Raw genomic sequence first — 25,000 nt, 5'->3', positions numbered from 1 at the left:
AATAAAGTTTGGATAGACTGACCACCACCACCAGCCTGAGCTGAGTTCTGCCATTTCAGCTCTGAAGGCCGCTGACTAGATCCCAGCCCTACAATTAACTTTTGCTGACTCCCAGCAGAGCTGGTCTGATGGACCAGCCAAAGCCTGTTTCATCTCCTGACTGCTGTCATGTGGCTAGGAATGTGAATACTCACGGTTAGGCAGCTCCAGGAAAAAATGCACATAAAGGTTGTCATACTCATAGCCTTGTGCTGAAACTGAGAAGAGAGAATTAACTTCAGCTGCTTGCTTCCACACAAATTCTTCCAGCATTCACTGCAGATTTCTGGGAGAGCCACTACCAATAACCTCCAGGAAAATCAGTTATGGCTGGAAGCTGGGAAAAGTCAGTGTCTTCAAAGTAACAGGAGGTGACCCACAGAGAAGATTCCCTTTCTAGACTAGCCCTGTCCCTGTATCACTAACCAGATAAGGGATGTCACACATTTAATTGGTTTTTTTGGGAAATTAATAGAGATTACAGCACTCTTTTTTTTTTTCAGATCTAGGCCTTCTTAGAACAGCTGAAACATTTGTAACCTCTAACCTGTAAAAGCTTCTCAAGGGAATAGTCTGCAGGAAACAGGGAGAAGGAGGAAGTAAAGGATTCTAGGAAGAGAATCACTTATTCTTGGCCTGCTTATGATCCAAGAATCCTTGGATCATACCCTCAGCCATCCCAGCACACCCACATTTGTCCCTATTACTGTTTAGAATAAGGACTCACCTATTTCTCCATTCACGAAAAGTCTCAGAGTACCAGGAAGAGGCTGGAAAAATTAGCAGATAAACAAGATAAAGAGCTCAACATCCACTGGTGGAACCCCAGCAATTCCTTTCCAACAGCATCTCATACAGGTATTTCATGGGTGTTTGGACATGAATGTTCTGGCCAGGAAGGAGGCATGATTTCTCCTGTCACTTCCAGAAGTGAACAGTTCCTCTGGAAAGGGGCTCTAAAGAGACCAAATCCCAAAAAAACCGCCTACAGGAATTAATTTTTCTGTAAACACGTCTCTTACAGATATCAAGATCAATATAACACATAGTGAGAAGTCACTTGCAGAAATCACAGTCCTGCTTCTGTCATATTCCTGCATTTGCCCAAGATGAGGGAGCAGGGGAAAGCACTGAGACACTCTATCAAAGCACTGGAAAGCACAACTTTCACTGTTTGGCAAACAATATTTGAGCAAAAAAAGGACTCCAGTTCAGATAATTCAGTGACAAGGGAAACTGAATGAGTCTGAGTGCGAGAGGGGCTGTTTACTTGCACAAAGTGGCGCATAGAGCTGTTTGACACTGAAGAAGTTAACAGCAATCACTGTCCCAGAAGACACAAACCCTCCTTCCTTCTCAAAGAACTGGGTTCTCAAAGGACTACAGTCACAGGCCTTGAGGCACTGCACAGAGCCTCACAGACACTGTAGCATTCAGCAGACCCTGAAGGGGCAAGATGGATCTCTGCAGACCCCAAATCCAGTGCAACTACTCCCTTCTGACCCAATTTTCTGCTCGAAGCCACAAGGTAAAAGCTGCCAATACCCCTCTGGAACAAAACAGTCTTTGGAGACTGTGGTGCAAGTGGCAGCTGTGTGAGCCAGGTCACCACCATTCCCCAGAGACAACAGAGCTCCAGTCCCTGCCAGTGCCTCTGCAACTCACCATTTCAAAGTCTGAGCCCACGAGCCCACTGAGGTAATCCCTGTGCCGCCCGTACAGCTGGAAACACACAACAACAGCAACAGCAACAAAAAAAGTGGTATTTTGATTATATATGTTGTTATGTACTGCAAAAATTAAAGTGGATATAGTTTAAACTCAAATTGCTACCAGGCTTAGCACACATGGGGTTAATTGTTACAGCAAATATAAAGAATGTAAATATCTAATATTTAGATAATATATATATCTAATATAAATATCTAATATAAATATCTAATAGCTAATAAATATCTAATAAACAAAAATGCATAACTGCTAACACTGCACACAACTTCAGCTTTAGAGATGTTCTCCAAGGCCAGTTTTAAGGCAAAAGAAGCTCTGAAGACTCAGATCTTAAATGATGTCTTAAAAACACAGGTACAAACTATTCCAAGGAAATCGCCAGGTAGAAATCAGGGTAGTGAAATCATGACTTCCTTAATGGCCACAAAATCAGAAAGGAAATGTACAAATTAAAAGCTAAATCAAAACTTTTAGAAACTGTCAGAGGCAAAAAGGCAATTCAGAAAGATCAAGTAATGAAATATCCTGGGACATTACAGGTACCAAGACATTATTTAATAAATATACAGGCAGCAAGAGGAAGATTAAGGAAAGGGTTTGCTCACTGCTCAGAAGGGAAGGAAAAACACTGGCAGGTGACACTAGGAAGGCATGGAGTTGGGTGGTTTCTTGCATCAGTTCTCACTCCCTAAAGCACTGCAGCCAGGGGCAGGACAACTACAGGTGAGGTCTCTATAAGGAATAAGGGATGAAGCAGTCAGGGAGTATTTGCTGTAGCTCTCAGATCCCTGGGCATGATGAGGCTCAGGGCAGTGACATTTTGCCACTTCAGGTGTGTAGAGCACCAGCAGTTACATCTCCATGAGGGTCTGAGCTGCCTGTGTTACTCAGAACTAGTGAACATGCTCTGTGGCTCTTACGTCTCTGAACACACGCTGCTCGCGCTCCTCCTCCTCTGGCTGCACCTGGACAGACGCATTCTCAATGGTGTATTCCCACACCTCTCGCTTCTCTCCATCCAGCTCGATCCTGCAGAGCCCCAAAACACATGGGAAGAACTCCCCCATTATGCAGAGAATGGGCACAGGCATCGATGGGGCTCTCCTGATGCAGAAGTGTCCCCTCCACCCAGCCTGTGCAGTGAGACAAGGGCATTCACAGCCCTCTCCTCACTTCCAAGTGCCTGCCAGCATCATTCCCTCAAAACTGAAGGTTGCTTGCTTCCAGCATATGCATAACATAATTTTACAAGGGCCTGCAGTGACAGAACAAGGGGGAATGGCTTCACACTGAGAGAGGGCAGGGTTAGATGGAATATTGGGAAGAAGTTCTTCCCTGTGGGGGTGATGAGGCCCTGGCACAGGTTGCCCAGAGAAGCTGTGGCTCCCTCAGCTCTGGAAGTGCTCAAGGACAGGTTGGATGGGGCTTGGAGCAGCCTGGTCTAGTGGAATTTGTCCCTGCCCATGGCAGGGGGTAAAACGAGATGGGCTTTAAGGTCCCATCCAACCCAAACCATTCCACAGTTCTATGATAACCTGCATCCCTAGGGACTTGCACCAAAGCCTCATGCAGCACACATTCAGTGACACAGAGCACAAGCACACAATAATCTTTTCTTAGAAATCTCTGAAATAAACGAAATATTTCTCAATTTCAGTGTTGATCCCCTTCCCAAAGGGTGACCAGGAAACAGCCATATCAGCCCCCAGTCCCAGGAGAGGCCCAGCCCTGTCCCACTCACCGGTAAGGTCCTTTGCTGCCAGTGAAGTCAGGTTTCATTGTGATCACCCCGTTGCCATCCACCTTGATTGTGCAAAGAACATTTTCATATTCCCTGTGACCAAGCCTAAAGGAGGACACCAGGAAAACACAGTCTAAAGAGAGAACATGGACACTCTCATGCTCTAGAACAGCAGAGCTGGTAAAGGCACTTGGGGATACAGAAGGGAGCACATCCACACTTTCCTACATTGGTTTAGAAGCCTTTTGGAGATATACACTCATCCACCTCCCAACCGAAGAAAGAGGCAGAAAGAAATTGCAGCCCAAGTTACTGAGCTCTTGGAATTCTCTCCCCTTAACTAATGAAAGAAAGAGTGTTTTTAGTAAGGAGGGAAGATGGATTTTCTTTTGGGAAATTATGATCACTTCAGGATTTTACTTACTTCCCATAAGGTCCCAAATCCCCCATGATGTACATGGTCTGGACAGGTGTGTTAATTACATGATTGCTCTTTATAAATTCTTCTGAAGGTTCCCAGGTGATGATTTTTGACTTTAGAGAACTTGCTTCTCTGTCAACAACAGAATAGCACCAGTCACAGCTCCCCTCAGCAGCACCAAACCCCCCATGATGAGGAGTCACAGTGCTGGATTCCATGCGTGACACAGCTCAAGCCACCAGCTCCCACAGACCAGGCTGATCTGCAGCTGGGGCACCAGCACCAGGAAACCTGCATGAACAAGCTCCAAGCCCCAGTTTGAACTCACACAGGCCTACGGTCCTGTCTCCTTCTCCTCACATTGGCCATCCTCTCAACCAGATATGATGGCACTTCATGATCCAAGTCCGTTACCTTCTGGCAGAGCTGCAAGAACAGACAGGAATGAGCTTAACTGGACATCTTTCCCAAATACAGCTCTCCTCTTGGAGGAGGGAACAGGTATGCACACAACCACATGGGAGGACAAGGACATTGCTAAATGACTGTAGAGTTCTTCACTGTTCTGGTGGCAAAATACAGCTCACTCCACCCAGCAAACTTCCTACAGAGACATGCTACAAAGCCAAGTCACTCTGGCTGTCCCAACCATTGCTCTAAACTCAGGACATCCCACCCCAGGTCTGAGCACCAGGTGACGCTGCCTTGCAGCAGTGTGTTCTCCTTCACTCAGGGTATCTGCCTAGCCAAGAACCAAGAAATGTTCCCTCTGCAGTAGGCCAGGAAGTTTGGACAGGCACTGAGCAACTAAGAGCTGGTACCTCCTCCAGGTTGGTGAATCGGTCGTGGTCGGTGTAGGTGAAGATGCGACAGTTCTTCCGACCTCCAGCCTTCTCCAGTTTCTGGATCTCCTCATGGTACTGCCAGTCCAGGGGAGTCTGGCAGGCTGACTCATTCAGATACAGATTCACCTCAAACTGACAGCACCACAGGTAAAGCACAGCTTTGGCAAAGCCACAAGCGTTTTTCAGCATTTTTCAAAGTCACCACAGAAACAAGACGCTTTGGGAATCCCAGCAAACAACCCAAACTCCAGAGCATCTCGAACACTGATCACGCATGTGGTAGCCAGCAAAACTACCAACGCTCACCTGGAAGGGCTTGGGCAAAGCAGCTCTCCCTCAAACAAGGAACCCCACAGTGAAGTGCAAAAAGGAGGGTGTCAGGAAACTCCCCCAAGCCTGTCCTGTTCTGGACACGACAGGAGACACATGGAGCTCCTGCAGCAGGTTCAGCAAAGGGTGACAAAGTTGATCAAGGAGCAACTTTCTTATGAGGAAAGGCTGAGGGAGCTGGGGCTGTTCAGCCTCGAGAGGAGAGACTGGGAAGGAGCCTCATGGCTGTCTGTCAGTGTCTGCAAGGAGAGCTCAGAGCATGGACCAGGCTCTGCTCCGTGGGGACCAGCAATGGGACAAGAGAAATAGGCAGGAACTAATGCCCAGAAAGTTCCACCCGAACACGAGGAAGAACTTCTTCCCTGTGCACTGATCCAGCACTGAACAGAAGGCCCAGAGAGAGCGTGGAGTCTCCCTCACTGCAGGTATTTCAAAGCCGGCTGGACACAGGCATGATCACCGTGTTCTGGGGTCCCTGCCTGAGCAGGGGGTCGGACTGGATGACCCCAGTGATCCCCTCCGCTCTGACCCGTTCTGTGAAGTCCCTCCCGCTGCCCCGCGCACCCACCTGGCTGAAGAGCTTCTCCTGCCACCCCACCTCGGCCTCCTCCGCCTCCTCCGGGGCCCTGCGGGCGCCTGCGCGACAGGCCGCGCTCACTCCCAGCGGCGCCGCTCCCGCACCGCCGGCGCGATCGTCCGGGCCCGGCCGCTCGGGATCGGCGAGCGGCAGCGGCGCCCGCGGCAGGAGAGGCCCGGCCGGCGCGACCCGCTGGACACGGACCCTGCGGGGAAGGAGCGGAGCGTCAGGGCTGTGCGGGCCGGCGGGGCCGGGCCGGGGCCGGGCGGGCGCTCACCGCAGGCGCAGGTTGCGGACGGGGTCCCGGGAGCGGTACACGGCGGGGTCCCGGGAGCGACACACGGTGCTGCCCGCGCACCGGGCCGCGCCCGCCATAGCTGCGCTCCGGGAAAGCGCCGTGCGCGGGCGGGCAGCGCCTCCCCGCGGCCGGAGCTCCGAGCTGCCCGGGCCCGCTCGGCGCCACAGGAGTCCCGCGGCCTGTGTGAGGGAGGATCAGACACATCCCTCCGTGTGAGGGAGGATCGCACACATCCCTCCGTGTGAGGGAGGATCGCACACATCCCTCCGTGTGAGGGAGGATCGCACACATCCCTCCGTGTGAGGGAGGATCGTACACCCCTCCGTGTGAGGGAGGATCGCACACCCCTCCGTGTGAGGGAGGATCGCACACATCCCTCCCGCTGAGGGTTCCCGTGGCCCCTGGGGGATCCCCGCAGCCTTGTGAGGCTCCACACACCTCCATAAGGGGGTCTCCACACCGCTCCCTGTGACGGTCCCCACGGCCCTCAGGGCCCTCCAGGAAGGGTGTCCCACACAGCTCCCCGTGAGGGTCTGCACAGCCTCTCTGTGAGGGGATCCCCCACAGCCCTCCACAGCAGGCCTCAGGACAAAGCCCTCCATACAGAGAAACGCTGAGGGACCTCCAGCAGCCATGGACAGAGCTCTGGGCCCTCAGCTGTGTGTGAGAAGCCACCTGAACCTGCCCCTCTCTGGGGTGTTCATTACCCCCTTGCTAGTCTGTCCCTGCATCTTCACGGACACCACCAGTACCCTCACGCTGTTGCCGATTTTAGCAGCTCTCTGAACACAGACACAGTCTGTTTTAAGAAAGAAGGCATTCTAGCTTCTCTGCAGGGTGCGCGGTGGTTTCCACAAATCAAGCACACCAAAGGGTAAAAAGTTACATCTTTTATACCGTAAAATACACATGAACCTGCCTACCTAATGCATGTTTATTTGGTTGAGGAAGATTGTGCTTCTCATCCACCCTGACACTTCACAGAGCCAGCATGCTCCCACTTTATGCACTGCACAGCGTCCAGAGCCAACACTAGAGTTCATGTGCTGCTGTGCAATAAATATGATATCACAATCAGAAACTGCAATGGACCCCTGAGATTTCCTCATTCTAACAGGAACCCTTAAAGGCTTGAAGTCCCCCAGCTCTTGTAATAGACATTGTATGCTGACAGCCCCATTGTTACTGTCATGTCAAACGGGACATCAGCAGTGTGGCTCTTCAAATTCTGATTGTCCAAAACCTGTTGAAGGGACCCTCTTGTAATAAACGAATACAGAAGCTGGAAATTTTAGAAGTATAATATTGAACATTTATTAGGAGAGCAACGGCAAACAGTGCTGGGCGCTTAGCAATTTTGCCAGAGGCTCAATTCTATTCATTTTACTGTGAGTTTAAGTGCCTTCTTTAACTGTTATGTATTCATTCAGCGCCAAAGACAATTTACACTCCACTTAGTTCCCCTCCTCTCCAATCTCTTCCCCTTTCCGCCAGCTGGGCGCTGGTTTGGGTCTTTTGGGTTGTTTCAGAGCTGCAGGCAGAGATTTTCCTTCGACTTCCAGCTTCTGTCTGACAGTTTCTCAGAGAGGTGTGAATGGAGATAACAGACTTCCTGGGATGGATGTGGTATGTCTTGTTTTGTTTCTTTAGGGTGTCTTGATCTCTGGCTTTAAGGCTTATCGACTTAAAAGACATTTATTACCATGTATTTCTTACTACGTTTTTCTGACATATTACAACTATTTCGAAGTTATAATTCACACTAACCTTGTTTCTACATAACTCTATTTTATCCTAGTACTACTTTACACAGTACATTATCACTTGTAAATGTTAAATTCAAATATGCGAAAGCCAACATTTGCCATTCACTCATTTATCACTCTCACACGGAGGGATGTGCGGGTTCACATGAAGGTTTGGTGGCTGTGCACTGCGGAGCCCCGGGGCTCTGCTGTCCCTCCAGACACTGTGCGTCCCGCCGATCGAGCCTGGCGAAGGCGTGGAAGAGGGAAGTTATTGTAACACTGAATAAACTACTTGGAATACAGGTGCAGCGGCTGTGGGAGGGACAGGAACGGGCAGGAGGGGCGAGAAGTTCTTTTTTGAAGTTTCGAGTTCGACGAGAAGGAAGTGTGACGGTCGCACTAGTCGAGCCCGCGGAGCCGGACCGGAGTTCGTATCCCCTGGGAAGGTGGGTCAGCGACGGAGCCTGAGGCAGCCCCTCCGCCCTGGGCAGCGGCACTTGCCCCGGGCTCTGCCCGCTCCGCTCCGCTCCGCAGCCTCCCGGGAGGCTCTGCTCGCGGGGCTCCTCGCCCGCGGGGCTCGGGGCTGGGAGGAATCGGCTGTGGGGAGAGGGGATGCGCTTTGGAGGTGGCTTCAGGGCAGTGTCAAAGAGCCCCGGCAATTCCCGACATTGACCCCCTGCCTTCGTACCAGCGCGCTCGGAGCTGCTTGCTCTTGAGAACAATTATTTTCACTTTCACTTCCCAATGTTTCCCCTTTTTTCCGGGTTTTCTTGGCCCCGCTACCGTGTGTGTGCCCTTCTTTGCGTGTCCAGCGAAGGACAGCAGAGTGTACAAGTGTGATGAGGAGTCGCTGAGGGAGCCAGAGGCTCAGCCTGGAGAAAAGGAGGCTCTGGGGGCACTTTCTCATTCTCTACAGCTCCCTGACAGGAGGGTGCAGTCAGGTGGGGGTCAGGCTCTTCCCCAAGGGAACAAGGGACAGGAGAAGAGAAAATGACCTCAAGTTGCACCAGGGCAGGTTCAGGTTGGATATTGGGGAAAATGTCTCTCAGAAAGAGAGGCTGCCCATGGTAGTGGTAGAGACACCATCCCTGGAGGGGTTTAAGAGATGTGTAGATGTCACAATTTGCAACATGGGTTAGGGGTGGTCTTGGCAGTGCTGGGGGAATGGTTGGATTCAGTGGTGTCAGAGAGCTTTCCCAAACCTGATGATTCTGTGATAATTTATGAAGTGTTTTTAATAACATACCTCTTCAGGATCAGGATGGCCAAGCAGGAAGGACGGCTGCTGATTGACTTGAACACGAACTATGCCGACGTGGTGGTAGATATTGGGAAAATACATTTAGGAAAGATTTTCAGAAAGAAGAGTTCTTGCAACCAGAAAACAGAACGAAATGTCCTTTCCACAGCAGTGTATGCATTGCTGAATTCAGGAGGAGGAATAGTGAAGATGGAGAGTGAGGACAGAAATTACAGCTTCCAGGAGCATGGCGTTGGTGAGGACATAGAGAGGAGCCTCAGAGATTGCGTTGGTGGCAGCAACACTTCTGAATACTTCACGTGGATGCAGAAGGGGAGTAACCTGCTGCTTTTTGTTAAAACATGGAGCTGTGGAGGCCTGGAGCAGGGAAGTGCAGCCACAAAGCCACGTCTCTGCAGCTTGAGCACTGGTTTGTTTTGGAGGTCTGACACTTCAGTTTACCCTGTGACTTCCAGAGATGCACCTGAATTCCTGAGGAAGAAAAGAGGTGACAAGCAGCTCAGTAAGAACAGGCTGAGAACCAAGAGAGCTCGGGTAGCTTTGGGTGAGGGAGCAGAGGAGACTCCTCTGAACATTCAGGAGCACGACATCCAGATTGCTGCAGTCAAGTTTATAAAGAAGGACAAATTGCTGCTTGGGGAACGCCTGCGTTTCACAGAGACAACACATATTGAATTTAAGAAATACAGTACTGATAGTATCTTGGAATACATTAGAAAAAACCTTCCTAAATATGTATCTGCCTTTGCAAATACTGAGGGTGGATATTTATTTTTTGGTGTGGATGATGATGGCAAAGTCACCGGAAGCCACAGTGATGTGGAGAAAGAAGCCTTAGAACAAACAGTGGCTGATGCCGTTGGCTCAACATCCATCTATCACTTCTGTGGCTCTGGGGCTGGTGTGCAATTCCAGACACACATCCTGGGTGTTTATGACCAAGCAGGCTGTTCTCATGGCTATGTCTGTGCTGTGCACATTGAACCTTCCTGCTGCCCTGTGTTCAATGGTGACCCTGAATCCTGGATGGTGATGGGTGACAAAATTGAAAGACTGAGTGTCACGAAATGGATGGAGCTCATGACAGCTGCAGACCCAGGTAAAACCTGCATTTCTGTTAGTGCCAACTTCATTTCTGCCTGGGGCTGTAAACGTGAAGGAGGAAAGACCAACTTGTTTTGATGAGTGTTCTCACCAAACCTAGAAAGGGCCTTTGGCCCATGCCCAGCCATGGGCACTAGGGTGACAGTGCAGTCACTGGCCTGCAGTGGCACCCTGCTCTCTGAACCTGCTCAGCAGGACTTCTTGAAGCACTTCCAAATGGAATAGGTCTTCCTAGGCATCCCATATCCCTAAATGAAGTGGGAAGATTCAAGATCACCCAGAAGCTACCCTTAGTCTTAGTGAGAACTGCAGTAAACACTTGAAGTTGACTTTGTGTGCTGAGATGTTTAGGAGGGATTGATGTCCTGTTGGCAGTCTGGCCCTTGAGGTGTCCAAAAGGGGTTATTCTGAAAAACTAAACAAATCCTTCCTTTTGCTGCTTCCCATGGGGAGCACCTTGCACAGGTGCTCAGTGCAGCTCTGTGGTTGTTAAGAGCTGTTTTTAAGGAGCAGGGTGTAAGGCTTGTTTGAAGGCACTTTGCCCCACTTCATTGTGAAATCCCTCCCCTTCCAAAGCTTGAGTCCCAAGCTCATCCCACATGGGATCTAGATCTTGGCTTTGACCTGCTAAGCCACCTTTTAGAGAGAGCCCTTTGTCTTCTACAGCAAATACAGGTCATAGAATCATGGAATGGTTTGGGTTGGAAGGGACCTTAGAGATCATCCTGTCCCACCTGCCTGCCAAGGGCAGGGACACCTTCCACTAGATGAGGTTGCTCCAAGCCCCATCCAACCTGTCCTTGGACACTTCCATGGATGGGACAGCCACAGCTTCTCTGGACTCCCTGGGCCAGGGCTTCACCACTGGAGTCCTGGCATTCTGAACTGTTTAGGCAGCATTTTCATGGGAAGGATTGCAAACGGAGGTTTTAAATTAATCATTTTAGTTACTCTTTAGTGTTGGGTTACCAGTTCATGAGGAAGGATTTTGTTGGGTATAATATAAATTTCTTTCCCCCAAGATCCATCAGATCTGGCTGACGATTTTAGGATTCAGCTCAGCTTGGCAAATGGCCCTCCTCTAAGCAAGCCAGTTTATTGTAAAGCTGATCTCCAGTGTGCAGCTGAACTGCAAGGATGTCTCTACCCAGGTAAGATATTTATTCTGGACTTCTTTCTTCATTTAAGCTTGCATTTGACAGGACATCAAGGAAGACAGCATTATGTAAGTTCCTGATTTTAAGCAAAGCATTGTTAGGGTGTTGTCCTGTGGTGAGGGTAATCCTGTGTATTCCCATATCGTTGTTTTTATGCTCAGAAAATGTAGTCCTGCAGCTTTAACTGCATTCAGCCAATGGGAGGAGAGCGGGTTGTTTAAAACCCTTCCCCAAGCCTCTCTGCGGGAGAAGCGAGGCGAAGGAAAAGGCACTCCGGGGACTGGTTGGCGGCTGCTGTCGATGCTGCAAGTTTTTCCCTGGGGGTGCCTCTTCGTCATCTTCCTTTTTGGACCCTTTTCTCCGATTTGCTTTCTCGCCAAGAAAACGCAAGGAGCCCCGGAGCACGGCAGACGAGAATCCTCCAGGGAGCTACTGGAGCAACTCCGCCCAGCTCTCGGGGGCCCCTGGAGAGGGGAAACTACAGCTGAGATAAGGACACTAAAGCTTACCACCTGTTAGCTCAGGTTTAATAACTCCTCCCGTTTTCCCCTTCCCCTGTGCCTTGCAGCGCACTCTGTGTTTTGTTTAATAAATAGGTTTGGTTTTTTTCACTTTCATTTAAGAAATTCTGTTGTGAGTAGGGGGGAGGGGGTACCAAAGCCCTTGCTTTTTGTGGGGAGGCATTTGTTCGGAGCGCTCTCCACCTAGAGATATTTGTCTCTAATTCTGGACAGGTGTTTTTAAAAGACACAACTGCTCTGAGAATGTTGGTTCCCCTGATTTTCCAGCTTTTTTGATATAATCTCCTTTTTTTGCCACTAAGTATAATCCCTTATGCACGCAATTCCTGACAATATATGTGATGTTCCAGGGCTTTGAGTACTGTTGAAGGTTGGGGAAGTTGGAATTTTCCTCCATCCTGCTACTAGGAGACAAATGGCTGGGTGCTCAGAGCTATTAAGTCTTTTGTAAGAGACGAAGACTCTGGGCTGGGTGTAGTGTAGAGAGGAAGCTCTCCCGGCTGGACGGACACTCGTTTGTGGGACACCAGGAGGAAAGCAACTGCTTTTGGCTTCTGGCTGCGACCGCAGGAGATCCAACTGTGCTCTGCTTTTTCTCCTCCTGGCTGGGTGAGCTTTGATTCAACCTCTTTCCCCACCGGGAGTGCACCTTTTCCTGGCTGTGTTTTTTGCAGCAGCAGCGGGGGAGTCCACCTGTCCCTGCCGCCCACCTCGTTTTTGCCACACAAGACCGTGGCATCTGCTGTGACTGCACAGTCCCTGTCACATCGCTGGCTGGCCCGGGAGAGAGCCAGCCCCTGTCCCTGCCACCCCGCTCACTGCCCCAAGCTGCCTGCCTGCCTGCTTCTCAGCCCGTCCATTAACCAACTGAGTGAGGCTGACCTGACCCTGCGCCACAGCGCCACCTGCAGCCGCTCGGGTGTCATCGCACCTGCCCTGCCCGGCCGGGAGCTCAACAGCGCCCCTGCTGCTTGCAACCGTGATTGCACCACACGGGAAAGTGCTCAACAGCTCAAAAAGATATCTGCTATTGGTTTTCTGGTTTTGCTTGTTGTTGTTATTCTTGTTATTTCTTGTTTACTCTGCTGTAGATACTAGTAAAGAATTGTTACTCCTTTTCCCCACACCACTGCCTGAAAGCCCTTAATTTCAAAATTAAAATAGTTCGGAGGGAAGGGAAATCACATTCTCTGTTCTAAGGGAGGGTTCCACCTCTCTTAGCAAGCACCTGTCTTTCAAACCAAGAAAAGTACTGTCTGATCTCTGAGAATTATGCTCAAAAGTCTTCTCAGGGAAGAAAAAGAGAGAATTACTTTGTGGATAATTGAAATCAAAGTAGTGAATCACTTTGATGACCTCATGGTATAGCATCTTCCCCCTAGTAACTGGTGTGTTGAGTAAAGTATTTGCTCTTCTAATTTTTCCTTTCTTTTTTTTTTTCCTAGTGGATTCTAATGAAATCAAATGGAAGCCAGAAACCATCTGCACTGATCTGTTCTCAGAGTATCCTGGCTTAGAGGATTTATTGAGAAGAAAACTCCATGGACTTACCAGGGGGATACTGATACTTTCCAGGAGCTGGGCAGTTGACATTGGACTGCAGAAAAACCAGGATGTTGTGTGTGATGCTCTATTAGTAGCTGACAATGAGTATCCAGTGTTGTTCACTGTAGTCAAGGATGCCTCTTCTGTCACGTCTGGAAACTGGAAAGAAACTGCTCGTGCTTTAAAGCAAAAGTTGGTCAATGACGGGGGATATACTTCAAGAGTGTGTGTGATTCCCCAAATCCTGCAGCTGAATGGCACCAATGACCAGATGGGAGTTGCAGAGAATGATGTTCCCTGGCAAGAAGCCCAGTCTGATGCCACCAGCTTGTACCCAGAGAATTACATCCTCACCTCCAGTGAGATTCCTGCCTTCCTGCAAGCACTTGTGATTGTTGTATTGAGCTTTAAGTCCTACTTGAGTGACAGTCTTGGCTGTGAGATTTTCAACCTTCTCACTCTCAGACAATATGAGCTGATCTCTAGCAACCTGAACAAAGTCAGGAAGCTGTTTGTCCTTGGTCTTCCTGGAACTGGGAAAACAATCGTGGCTTTGAAGCTTATTGAGAGAATAAAGAACACTTTTCACTGTTCTGCAGAGGAGATACTTTATGTTTGTGAAAATCAGCCCTTGAGGAATTTTGTGGGGTAAGCAGTCATGTGTCTTTCCTCTTTTTTCTGTCATTGCACCCTCTATGTCTACAGCACAAGCCCTTGTGATTTTCCCTCTCTTTGCCTAAGTTTTAACTTTGCCTGGCACAAACACACAACCTTCATCTCAAGAAAGGAGTTTATAGTCAAAGTGGGATTGAGCTGAGCTGTGGCCCAGATCCAGCACTCAGTGATTGCAGTGAGCATCCCACATTTGGGGACTGCAGGACTGTGCTAGACCTTCCAAAGCCAGTGGCCTCAGTGTAATGGTCTGTTAGAGCTGGTGCTGACCCCAAAAGTGCCCATCTGCTGTTCCCTGCTGCTGCCCCAGCACATTCTGTGGAGGGTCTGCTGCAGGCTCTGTGCAGCTGTGCCAGGAACTGCTCTTGGTCCTGGGCCGTGTAAACATGGAGAACAGAGGCTTCTTTTGGGAGAACATTTGAGGCAGAGCAGTTCCCCAGCCCTGTTCTTGCTGCATTTCCACTTGTGGCAGCATGGGGAGGTCAGCAGGCCACCAGGGTGGACAAGGCACATGGCATCAGGGAATTGCAGCCTTGTCAGTGCCCAGCAGCAGCTCCTGGCCCCAGCAGGCAGCAGAAGTGCTGCCAGTCCCAGCTCACCCTGGTAAGAAAGGGAACCCATCTTTCCACAGGAGCCCAGGCACCATGGTAGAGCAGGGCAGAGGGACCCCCAGGGAGCCTTGACATGGGGGCCATGTAGAAAGGTGGGCTTGAGGCTCCTCCTGGGTGAGATCCAAAGGTGGTGGGGGCTGTGCAGCAATGCCTGTGCACAGCCAATCCCTTGGAATAAATATTTACATGGGGAAAACAGCATACTCCAGCTGAGATGGGCAATCTGTTGTTGTTTGGCAGGGCGAGCCCTCCATGTACGAACCCCTGGAGAGATGGAGGCAGTCAGTAACAACTGGTCATATCTGCTGTTGATTAACTTTGTTTGGGTTTGGGTTTCTGTTTCCTTTTTCGTAGAAATGAGATCTGCCAGGCTGTGACACGTGTTACCTTCCTGAAGAAGGACTTCCCACATGTGAAACACATTGTGGTTGATGAAGCTCAGAATTTTCATGATGATGACGGAAAGTGGCACCAACAGGCCGAGTCCATAGTCAAGGAAAGAGGTGTTTTCTGGGTCTTCCTGGATTTCTTCCAGACCACCTACTCATATGACTGTGGTCTTGACTTTTCAAAACTGTACCCTCGGGAATGGATGACCAAAGTGGTGCGTAATGGCAAGCAAATATATAATGTCATGTTTGATATAATGTCAAAAATCCTGAAAGCACGTAAAATATGTGTTGTCAATGAAATGCTGGAAAAGTTGTTGAGTCAGGCAGAATGTGCCCATTCTTTGTCAGGTGACTGTGTCATAAATGACCATATGGGCAAAGATGAAGTGGTAAAGTATGTGGCCAAGAACTGCAAGAGCTACATTGAGCAAGGTTATCGCCTCGGAGACATTGCGATCCTGTGCAGCACATTGCAGGAAGTCCAGGAGTTCAAACGGAGTCTGCAACCTCAGCTAGAAAGACAAATAAGGAAGGGCAGGGTGAGGGAGGTGGTGGGTCCAGCAGAGAATGTTTTAAATGACATCATTGTTCTTGACAGCATCCGACGCTTCTCTGGCCTAGAAAGGAAGATTGTGTTTGTCATCCACCCTTATACTAAAAATGAGTGGATGATTCCCAATCTTTTGCTCTGTGCAGTGTCCAGAGCCAACACCAAACTCCATGTGCTGTATAAGTGGAAAAGGTATTTTTAAGAGGCCTGTATTCAGACAAGGATTCCTCTGCATATTGGAATGTTTCACTCATCCAGTGATACCACAGAGCCACCTTAGAGAAATATAATACCACAATCAGAAACTGCAGTGGGTTCCCAGCATTTCCTTATTATAATGGGACTCTTGAAGTGTTCAAGTCCCTCAGCTGTTGCAATAGAGTGTTTGTTGACAGCCCCATTCTTACTGTCATGTCAAATGTGACATCAGCAATGTGGCTCTTCAAACCTCAATTGTAAAACCCCTGTTGAGAATCTACCACCTAATTATGTCTTTTCCTTCTGTCTGGGCTGCCAACTATTGGTGGAGCTTTGCCAATGTCTGTCTGTAACACTGGATCTTTAATTGCTTACTCTGATAATAAATTTCATAAAGCTGGGTTAATAGTGACATGGTAATGTCTTATTTGCCCAGGGTAAAAAAATAACCAGAACACTATTCTACAAAGACTTCTGTACAATTTTCTTATCTTTCTGCTTTTCTGTAATAAAGGGTTTTTTCTGGTCTTTGAGATCTCTTGTGTTTGTGGCTGCCAGCAATCCTGATCTGAAAATGGAGAACACAGCAAAGGCCAGTATTCCTGGAATAATAGGAATTTCCAAAGAAGTGAGAAGAGATTTCCAGTGCAGGCAGTAGTTTGATGAGGAGACACATGCAGAACAACAAAGGGATCAGACCCAGCCAGCACAGGTTTAAGAAAGGCAGATCCTGCCTGACCAGCCTGATCTTTTATGACCAGCTGACCTGCCTAGCAGATGAGGGAAAGGCTGTTGAAGTGTCTTCAGGAAAGTCCTTGACCGTGTCTCCCACAGTATACTCCTGGAAAAGCCATGCTACAGATCACCTGTAAAACACAAAAAACACAAAGGATGCTTATAATTTCATCACTAATACAACAACTCTGATAGCATCTAGTTCTGTGCTGCAATCAATACTCATCTGGCTCATAGTCCCCCCCATTCTGTCCCCCTGTAATTCCTAACCTGGCACCCTGCTTACACTCCCTCTCCCTGTCACAATCCTCACCTTACCAACTGGAAGCTGCAATTTTGGATGTGGTCTTTGACATGAGGCAGGTCCCCAAAATTGTGAACTTAAATACTCCTTGCATCCAATGTTATCTTCCTCACCATGTCTTCAAAGCCTCTCTTGCTTTAGATGCCAGAAGTACCTGCCAAAAAAAAGCTGAGATGACCTGAAAGATCCCCCTCATTGAAATGAGAGGAGAGGTCTCACCCTAGTGAATCCCAGAGAGAGAATGAACTGCTTTGGCAGAGGCTGGGGTTAATATACCCCTGGCTGGACCTGCCTCTCGTCCCCACCATGCCTGAGAAAAGGGAGGAAGCAAATACCACCTGGTGTAAAAGCCCTCAGAGGAGGTACAGCTGTTTGGCACCTCTGACTTAAATTTAAGGTGAGTAAAGGGCTTGACAGAGAAGAAAACTTTGAGAAAATGATTGCACATTCTTTTTTGATACAACTACTGTGAGCAAAAGGGAAGAAATAAAACTCTGTGTTTTGGTAGCATAGCTAGATAAGTTGGAAAAATTGTTGTTAACTTGTGTAATTATTCCATGGAGATTACTAAGTAGTACTCCACGTGTGATTAAGTAGGGGGGTGAAGATTAGTAATTATATGAATGGGTGACTCATGTGACTCTCACTGGGATCTCTAATTAGGGCTATATACATTATAAATAAAAGTGTGGCATTAGGGTGATGTATGTGCAAGGCTCACTCCTGTACGAGACATTTAGTACCAGGGTATGGGTAGAAGTGCCCTGAAATGAGGATTTAAACCCTTAAAATGCTGAAAAAGGGGAGCTTCCTTCAACTGAACCCCTTGAAATGAAGGAACAGGGAAAGTGTTTACCTCCACCTAAACTGAAACAATGGCAAATTAAGGGCTTCTTCCCTTTAATTTAATCCCCTAAAATATTGGGAAAAGAGGGGTTTCACTCACTTTAAGTCTCTCGAGTTACAGGAAAAGGGGGATTTTCCCTCAATTCAAGCCCTTAAAAAGGAGGGCCGACTGGGCTTCCCCCTCAATTTAAACCTTAGGATGATGACAGTGGGGGAGTTACCCTTATTTCAAACCCATAAAACAGCACTGTATAGTGTGAGAAATTCTGCCTCAATATGTAAATTTTGAAAGAGTTTATTCACTCTTTTCCAGAGTACAAATAACGACAAGAGGCTTAGGATGACTGTCTGCCTTTACACAAAGGTAAGTGCAGCGCTGAGTGCTTAACCACCGATGGGGATAGCCAGAGGCACACCCTCGGGTAGCGGATACAGTTTTTATAACCCCCTAACCCTGCTCCTTCAGGTGCTCCGATTGGCTCGTTGTCTTCTTCTGATGGATTGGCTGCTTGCATAGCCCTCTTCTGTATTAACCATAACACTTAAAAATTAGACAAAACATATTAACAAATAACCATGACAAAAACCTCATAACCCTTTACAAAAGACAATTCCGTGATTTCATTTATAACAGAACCCCACAGTGAAGTGCAGAAAAGGGAGTGTCAGGAAACTCCCCCAAGCCTGTCCAGTTCTGGACAGGACAGCAGACACATGGAGCTCCTGGAGCAGGTTCAGCAGAGGGTGACAAAGTTGATCAAAGAGCACCTTTCTTATGAGGAAAGGCTGAGGGAGCTGGGGCTGTTCAGCCTCGAGAGGAGAGACTGGGAAGGAGCCTCATCGCTGTCTGTCAGTGTCTGCAAGGAGGGCTCAGAGCATGGACCAGGCTCTGCTCCGTGGGGACCAGCAATGGGACAAGAGGAACGGGCAGGAGCTGATGCCTAGAAAGTTCCACCCGAACACGAGGAAGAACTTCTTCCCTGTGCAGTGATCAAGCACTGACCCGCTGGACACGGACCCTGCGGGGAAGGAGCGGAGCGTCAGGGCTGTGCGGGCCGGCGGGGCCGGGCCGGGGCCGGGCGGGCGCTCACCGCAGGCGCAGGTTGCGGACGGGGTCCCGGGAGCGGTACACGGCGGGGTCCCGGGAGCGACACACGGTGCTGCCCGCGCACCGGGCCGCGCCCGCCATAGCTGCGCTCCGGGAAAGCGCCGTGCGCGGGCGGGCAGCGCCTCCCCGCGGCCGGAGCTCCGAGCTGCCCGGGCCCGCTCGGCGCCACAGGAGTCCCGCAGCCTGTGTGAGGGAGGATCAGACACATCCCTCCGTGTGAGGGAGGATCGCACACACCCCTCCGTGTGAGGGAGGATCGCACACACCCCTCCGTGTGAGGGACGATCGCACACATCCCTCCGTGTGAGGGAGGATCGCACACACCCCTCCGTGTGAGGGAGGATCGCACACATCCCTCCCTCTGAGGGTTCCCGTGGCCCCTGGGGGATCCCCCCAGCCTTGTGAGGCTCCACACACCTCCATAAGGGGGTCTCCACACCGCTCCCTGTGACGGTCCCCACGGCCCTCAGGGCCCTCCAGGAAGGGTGTCCCACACAGCTCCCCGTGAGGGTCTGCACAGCCTCTCTGTGAGGGGATCCCCCACAGCCCTCCACAGCAGGCCTCAGGACAAAGCCCTCCATACAGAGAAACGCTGAGGGACCTCCAGCAGCCATGGACAGAGCTCTGGGCCCTCAGCTGTGTGTGAGAAGCCACCTGAACCTGCCCCTCTCTGGGGTGTTCATTACCCCCTTGCTAGTCTGTCCCTGCATCTTCACGGACACCACCAGTACCCTCACGCTGTTGCCGATTTTAGCAGCTCTCTGAACACAGACACAGTCTGTTTTAAGAAAGAAGACATTCTTTCTTCTCTGCAGGGTGCACGGTGGTTTCCACAAATCAAGCAAACCAAAAGGTAAAAAGTTACATCTTTTATACCATAAAATACACATGAACCTGCCTACCTAATGCATGTTTATTTGGTTGAGGAAGATTGTGCTTCTCATCCACCCTGACACTTGACAGAGCCAGCATGCTCCCACTTTATGCATTGCACAGCGTCCAGAGCCAACACTAGAGTTCATGTGCTGCTGTGCAATAAATATGATATCACAATCAGAAACTGCAATGGACCCCTGAGAGTTCCTCATTCTAACAGGAACCCTTAAAGGCTTGAAGTCCCCCAGCTGTTGTAACAGACATTGTATGCTGACAGCCCCATTCTTACTGTCATGTCAAATGGGACATCAGCAGTGTGGCTCTTCAAATTCTGATTGTCCAAAACCTGTTGAAGGGACCCTCTTGTAATAAACGAATACAGAAGCTGGAAATTTTAGAAGTATGATATTGAACATTTATTAGGAGAGCAAAGGCAAACAGCGCTGGGCGCTTAGCAATTTTTCCAGAGGCTCAATTCTATTCATTTTACTGTGAGTTTAAGTGCCTTCTTTAACTGTTATGTATTCATTCAGTGTCAAAGACAATTTACACTCCACTTTGTTCCCCCCTCTCCGATCTCTCTGCTGGGCGCTGTTGTGGGTCTTTTAGGTATTTTCAGAGCTGTAGGCAGAGATTTTCTTTCGACTTCCAGCTTCTGTCTGACAGTTTCTCAGAGAGGTGTGAATGGAGATAACAGACTTCCTGGGATCGATGTGGTATGTCTTGTTTTGTTTCTTTAGGGTGTCTTAATTTCTGGATTTATCGACTTAAAAAAATATTTATTACCATAAATAAATGGTAATTTACTAATTTTTCTAACCTATTACAACTATTTCGAAGTTATAATTCATTCTAACCTTGTTTCTACTTAACTCTATTTTATCCTAGTACTACTTTACACAGTACATTATCACTTGTAAATGTTAAATTCATATATGCAAAAGCCAACATTTGCCATTCACTCATTTATCACACTCTCACACGGAGGGATGTGCGGGTTCACATGAAGGTTTGGTGGCTGTGCACTGCGGAGCCCCGGGGCTCTGCTGCTCCTCCAGACACTGTGCGTCCCGCCGATCGAGCCTGGCGAAGGCGTGGAAGAGGGAAGTTATTCTAGTGCTGAATAAACGATTTGGAATGCAAGTGCAGAGGGTGTGGGAGGGACAGGAACGGGCGGGAGTGGCGAGAGGAAGGGGCGGGAAGTACATTTTTGATGTTTCGAGTTCGACGGGAAGGAAGTGTGACGGTCGCACCAGTCGAGCCCTCGGAGCCGGGCCGGAGTTCGTATCCCCTGGGAAGGTGGGTCAGCGACGGAGCCTGAGGCAGCCCCTCCGCCCTGTGCAGCGGCACTTGCTCGGGCTCTGCCCGCTCCGCTCCGCTCCGCAGCCGCCCGGGAGGCTCTGCTCGCGGGGCTCCTCGCCCGCGGGGCTCGGGGCTGGGAGGAATCGGCTGTGGGGAGAGGGGATGCGCTTTGGAGGTGGCTTCAGGGCAGTGTCAAAGAGCCCCGGCAATTCCCGTCATTAACCCCCGGACTTTGCACCAGCGCGCTCGGAGCTCCTTGCTCTTGCGAGCAATTATTTTCACTTTTACTTCCCAATGTTTCCCCTTTTCTCCGGGTTTTCTTGGCCCCGCTGCCGTGTGTGTGCCCTTCTTTGCGTGTCCAGCGAAGGACAGCAGAGTGTACTAGTGTGATGAGGAGTGGCTGAGGGAGCCAGAGGCTCAGCCTGGAGAAAAGGAGTCTCTGGGGGCACTTTCTCATTCTCTACAGCTCCCTGACAGGAGGGTGCAGTCAGGTGGGGGTCAGGCTCTTCTCCAAGGGAGAAAGGGACAGGAGAAGAGAAAACGACCTCAAGATGCACCAGGGGAGGTTCAGGTTGGATATTGGGGGAAATGTCTCACAGAAAGAGAGGCTGCCCATGGTAGTGGTAGAGTCACCATCCCTGGAGGGGTTTAAGAGATGTGTAGATGTCACAGTTTGCAACGATGGCCTTGGCAGTGCTGGGGAAATGGTTGGATTCAGTGGTCTCAGAGAGCTTTCCCAAACCTGATGATTCTGTGATAACTTATGAAGTGTTTTTAATAACATACCTCTTCAGGATCAGGATGGCCAAGCAGGAAGGGCGGCTGCTGATTGACTTGAACACGAACTATGCAGACGTGGTGGTAGATATTGGGAAAATACATTTAGGAAAGATTTCCAGAAGGAAGATTTCTTGCAACCAGAGAATGGAACGAAATGTCCTTTCCACTGCAGTGTATGTGTTGCTGAATTCAGGAGGAGGAATAGTGAAGATGGAGAGTAAGGACAGCAATTACAGCTTCCAGGAGCATGGCATTGGTGAGGACATAGAGGGGAGCCTCAGAGATTGTGTCAGTGGCAGCAACACTTCTGAATACTTCACATGGATGCAGAAGGGGAGTAACATGCTGCTTTTTGTTAAAACGTGGAGCTGTGGAGGCACAGAGCAGGGAAGTGCAGCCACAAAGCCACGTCTCTGCAGTTTGAGCACTGGTTTGTTTAGGAGGTCTGACACTTCAGTTTACCCTGTGAATTCCAGAGATGTGCTTGAATTCCTGAGGAAGAAAAGAGGTGACAAGTGGCTCAATGAGAATGGGCTGAGCACCAAGAGAGCTCGGGTAACTTTGGGTGAGGGAGCAGAGGAGACTCCTGTGAACATTCAGGAGCACGACATCCAGATTGCTGCGGCCAGGTTTATAGAGAGGGACAAAGTGCTGCTTGGGGAACACCTGAATTTCACAGAGACCACACATATTGAATTTAAGGAATACAGTACCAAGTGTATCTTGGAATACATTAGAAAAAACCTTCCTAAATATGTATCTGCCTTTGCAAATACTGAGGGTGGATATTTATTTTTTGGCGTGGATGACGATGGTAAAATCACTGGAAGCCACAGTGATGTGGAGAAAAAAGCCTTAAAACAAGCAGTGGCTGATGCTGTTCGCTCAACATCTGTCTATCACTTCTGTGGCTCTGGGGCTGGTGTGCAATTCCAGACACACATCCTGGGTGTTTATGACCAAGCAGGCTGTTCTCATGGCTATGTCTGTGCTGTGCACATTGAACCTTCCTGCTGCCCTGTGTTTGATGGTGACCCTGAATCCTGGATGGTGATGGGTGACAAAATTGAAAGACTGAGTGTCAGGAAATGGATGGAGCTCATGACAGCTGCAGACCCAGGTAAAATATGCATTTTGTTAGTGCCAACTTCATTTCTGCCTGGGGCTGGAAACGTGAAGGAGGAAAGACCAACTTGTTTTGATGAGTGTTGTCACCAAACCTAGAAAGGGCCTTTGGCCCATGCCCAGCCATGGGCACTAGGGTGACAGTGCAGTCACTGGCCTGCAGTGGCACCCTGCTCTCTGAGCCTGCTCAGCAGGACTTCTTGAGGCACTTCCAAATGGAATTTGGCTTCCTAGGGATCCCATATCCCTAAATGAAGTGGGAAGAGTCAAGATCACCCAGAAGCTACCCTTACTCTTAGTGAGAACTGCAGTAAACACTTGAAGTTGACTTTGTGTACTGTGATGTTTAGGAGGGAGTGATGTCCTGTTGGCAGTCTGGCCCTTGAGGTGTCCAAAAGGGGTTATTCTGAAAAACAAAAGAAGTCCTTCCTTTTGCTGCTTCCCATGGGGAGCACTTTGCACAGGTGCTGAATGCAGTTCTGTGGTTGTTAAGGGCTGTTTTTAAGGAGCAGGGTGTAAGGCTTGTTTTAAGGCATTTTGCCCCACTTCATTGTGAAATCCCTCCCCTTCCAAAGCTTGAGTCCCAAGCTCATCCCACATGGGATCTAGATCTTGGCTTTGACCTGCTAAGCCACCTTTTAGAGAGAGCCCTTTGTCTTCTACAGCAAATACAGGTCATAGAATCATGGAATGGTTTGGGTTGGAAGGGACCTTAGAGATCATCCTGTCCCACCTGCCTGCCATGGGCAGGGACACCTTCCACTAGATGAGGTTGCTCCAAGCCTCATCCAACCTGGCCTTGGACACTTCCATGGATTGGACAGCCACAGCTTCTCTGGACTCCCTGGGCCAGGGCTTCACCACTGGAGTCCTGGCATCCTGAACTGTTTAGGCAGGATTTGCTTGGGAAGGATTGCAAAGGAAGGTTTTAAATTAATCATTTTAGTTACTCTTTAGTGTTGGGTTACCAGTTCATGAGGAAGGATATAATTTGTTGGGTATAATATAAATTTCTTTCCCCCCAAGATCTATCCTGTCTGGCTGACGATTTTAGGATTCAGCTCAGTTTGGCAAATGGCCCTCCTCTGAGCAAGCCAGTTTATTGCAAAGCTGATCTCCAGTGTGCAGCTGAACTGCAAGAATGTCTCTACCCAGGTAAGATATTTCTTCTGTAATTCTTTATTCATTTAAGCTTGCATTTGACAGGACTTCAAGGAAGACAGAATTATATAAGTTCCAGATTTTAAGCAAAGCGTTGTTAAGGTGTCTGAGAATGTTGATTTCCCTGATTTTTCAGCTCTTTTGATGTCATCTCCTTTTTTTTTGCCACTAAGTATAATCCCTCATGCACACAATTCCTGAGAATATAGCTGATGCTCCAGGGCTCTGAGTACTGTCTGACCTCTGTTATGCTCAAAAGTCTTCTCAGGGAGGAAAAAGAGAGAATAAATTATTTTGAGTACAATTGAAATCAAAGTAGTGAATCACTTTGATGACCTCATGGTATAGCATCTTCCCCTAGTAACTGGTGTGTTGAGTAAGGAATTTGCTGTATTTTGCTCTTCTAATTTTTCTTTTTTTTTTTTTCCTAGTGGGTTCTAATGAAATCAAATGGAAGCCAGAAACCATCTGCACCAATCTGTTCTCAGAGTATCCTGGATTAGAGGATTTATTGAGAAGACAACTCAATGGACTTACCAGGGGGGTACTGATACTTTCCAGGAGCTGGGCAGTTGACATTGGATTGCAGAAAAACCAGGATGTTGTGTGTGATGCTCTATTAGTAGCTGACAATCAGTATCCAGTGTTGTTCACTGTAGTCAAGGATGCCTCTTGTGTCATGTCTGGAAACTGGAAAGAAACTGCTCGTGCTTTAAAGCAAAAGTTGGTCAATGACGGGGGATATACTTCAAGAGTGTGTGTGATTCCCCAAATCCTGCAGCTGAATGGCACCAATGACCAGATGGGAGTTGCAGAGAATGATGTTCCGTGGCAAGAAACCCAGTCTGATTCCATCAGCTTGTACCCAGAGAATTACATCCTCACCTCCAGGGAGATTCCTGCCTTCCTGCAAGCACTTGTGATTGTTGTACTGAGCTTTAAGTCCTACTTGAGTGACAGTCTTGGCTGTGAGATTTTCAACCTTCTCACTCTCAGACAATATGAGCTGATCTCCAGCAACC

General features: G+C 49.0%; 3 protein-coding genes and 1 long non-coding RNA gene across 5 annotated transcripts; 2 read left to right on the top strand and 2 right to left on the bottom strand.

Moving 5' to 3' along the window:
* Window positions 1-36: 36 nt before the first annotated feature.
* LOC146423234 (tectonic-like complex member MKS1) lies at window positions 37-6,106 on the bottom strand. The gene is made up of 10 exons (XM_085045018.1): window positions 5,962-6,106; window positions 5,676-5,889; window positions 4,754-4,909; window positions 4,261-4,358; window positions 3,936-4,064; window positions 3,512-3,616; window positions 2,691-2,799; window positions 1,705-1,761; window positions 767-809; window positions 37-257 (listed from the first exon to the last, which is right to left on the bottom strand). The coding sequence occupies exons 1-10, from the start codon at window positions 6,057-6,059 to the stop codon at window positions 175-177; spliced, it is 1,092 nt and encodes a 363-aa protein (XP_084901144.1). The 5' UTR covers window positions 6,060-6,106; the 3' UTR covers window positions 37-174.
* Window positions 6,107-7,280: 1,174 nt separating this feature from the next.
* On the bottom strand, window positions 7,281-13,405 carry LOC146423233 (uncharacterized). Its single transcript, XR_014847616.1, has 2 exons — window positions 13,325-13,405; window positions 7,281-9,462 (listed from the first exon to the last, which is right to left on the bottom strand). It is a non-coding gene; the product is annotated as an uncharacterized LOC146423233 (long non-coding RNA).
* LOC146423232 (schlafen family member 11-like) lies at window positions 8,836-16,274 on the top strand. Of its 2 annotated transcripts, none has more exons than XM_085045014.1 (4): window positions 8,836-10,090; window positions 11,127-11,246; window positions 13,219-13,966; window positions 14,956-16,274. In XM_085045014.1, the coding sequence occupies exons 1-4, from the start codon at window positions 8,836-8,838 to the stop codon at window positions 15,743-15,745; spliced, it is 2,913 nt and encodes a 970-aa protein (XP_084901140.1). In that variant the 3' UTR covers window positions 15,746-16,274. The 2 variants fall into 2 exon arrangements, with proteins under 2 accessions (XP_084901140.1, XP_084901141.1); XM_085045015.1 differs by having other exon boundaries at window positions 8,992-10,090; window positions 11,118-11,246.
* A 4,563-nt stretch (window positions 16,275-20,837) lies between these two features.
* LOC146423231 (schlafen family member 11-like) lies at window positions 20,838-24,994 on the top strand (the record flags this gene model as incomplete). The annotated part of the gene is made up of 4 exons (XM_085045017.1): window positions 20,838-20,909; window positions 21,707-22,812; window positions 23,844-23,972; window positions 24,410-24,994. Coding segments are annotated over exons 2-4 (1,813 nt in total), but the record flags the coding sequence as incomplete, so codon positions are not given.
* Between the last annotated feature and the right edge of the window lie 6 nt (window positions 24,995-25,000).

The sequence above is a fragment of the Lichenostomus cassidix genome, unplaced genomic scaffold (genome assembly GCF_008360975.1).
Source record: "Lichenostomus cassidix isolate B80296 unplaced genomic scaffold, HeHo_3.0 HiC_scaffold_639, whole genome shotgun sequence".
Taxonomy (NCBI): Eukaryota; Metazoa; Chordata; class Aves; order Passeriformes; family Meliphagidae; genus Lichenostomus; species Lichenostomus cassidix.
The sequence above is the reverse complement of the archived record's forward strand: the minus strand, read 5'-3'. Positions and strand labels throughout refer to the sequence as shown.

Bases quoted from the DNA above. Each gene is read 5' to 3' on its own strand.
- LOC146423234 (XM_085045018.1), bottom strand. From the start codon at position 6,059: ATGGCGGGCGCGGCCCGGTGCGCGGGCAGCACCGTGTGTCGCTCCCGG. The intron at 5,890-5,961 runs GTGAGCGCCCGC...CCTTCCCCGCAG, and splicing joins GTCCGCAACCTGCGCCTGCG to GGTCCGTGTCCAGCGGGTCG. The intron at 2,800-3,511 runs GTGAGTGGGACA...GGGGCTCTGCAG, and splicing joins GGCAGCAAAGGACCTTACCG to GATCGAGCTGGATGGAGAGA.
- LOC146423232 (XM_085045014.1), top strand. From the start codon at position 8,836: ATGTGTAGATGTCACAATTTGCAACATGGGTTAGGGGTGGTCTTGGCA. The intron at 10,091-11,126 runs GTAAAACCTGCA...AAGATCCATCAG, and splicing joins CATGACAGCTGCAGACCCAG to ATCTGGCTGACGATTTTAGG. The intron at 11,247-13,218 runs GTAAGATATTTA...TTTTTTTCCTAG, and splicing joins GCAAGGATGTCTCTACCCAG to TGGATTCTAATGAAATCAAA.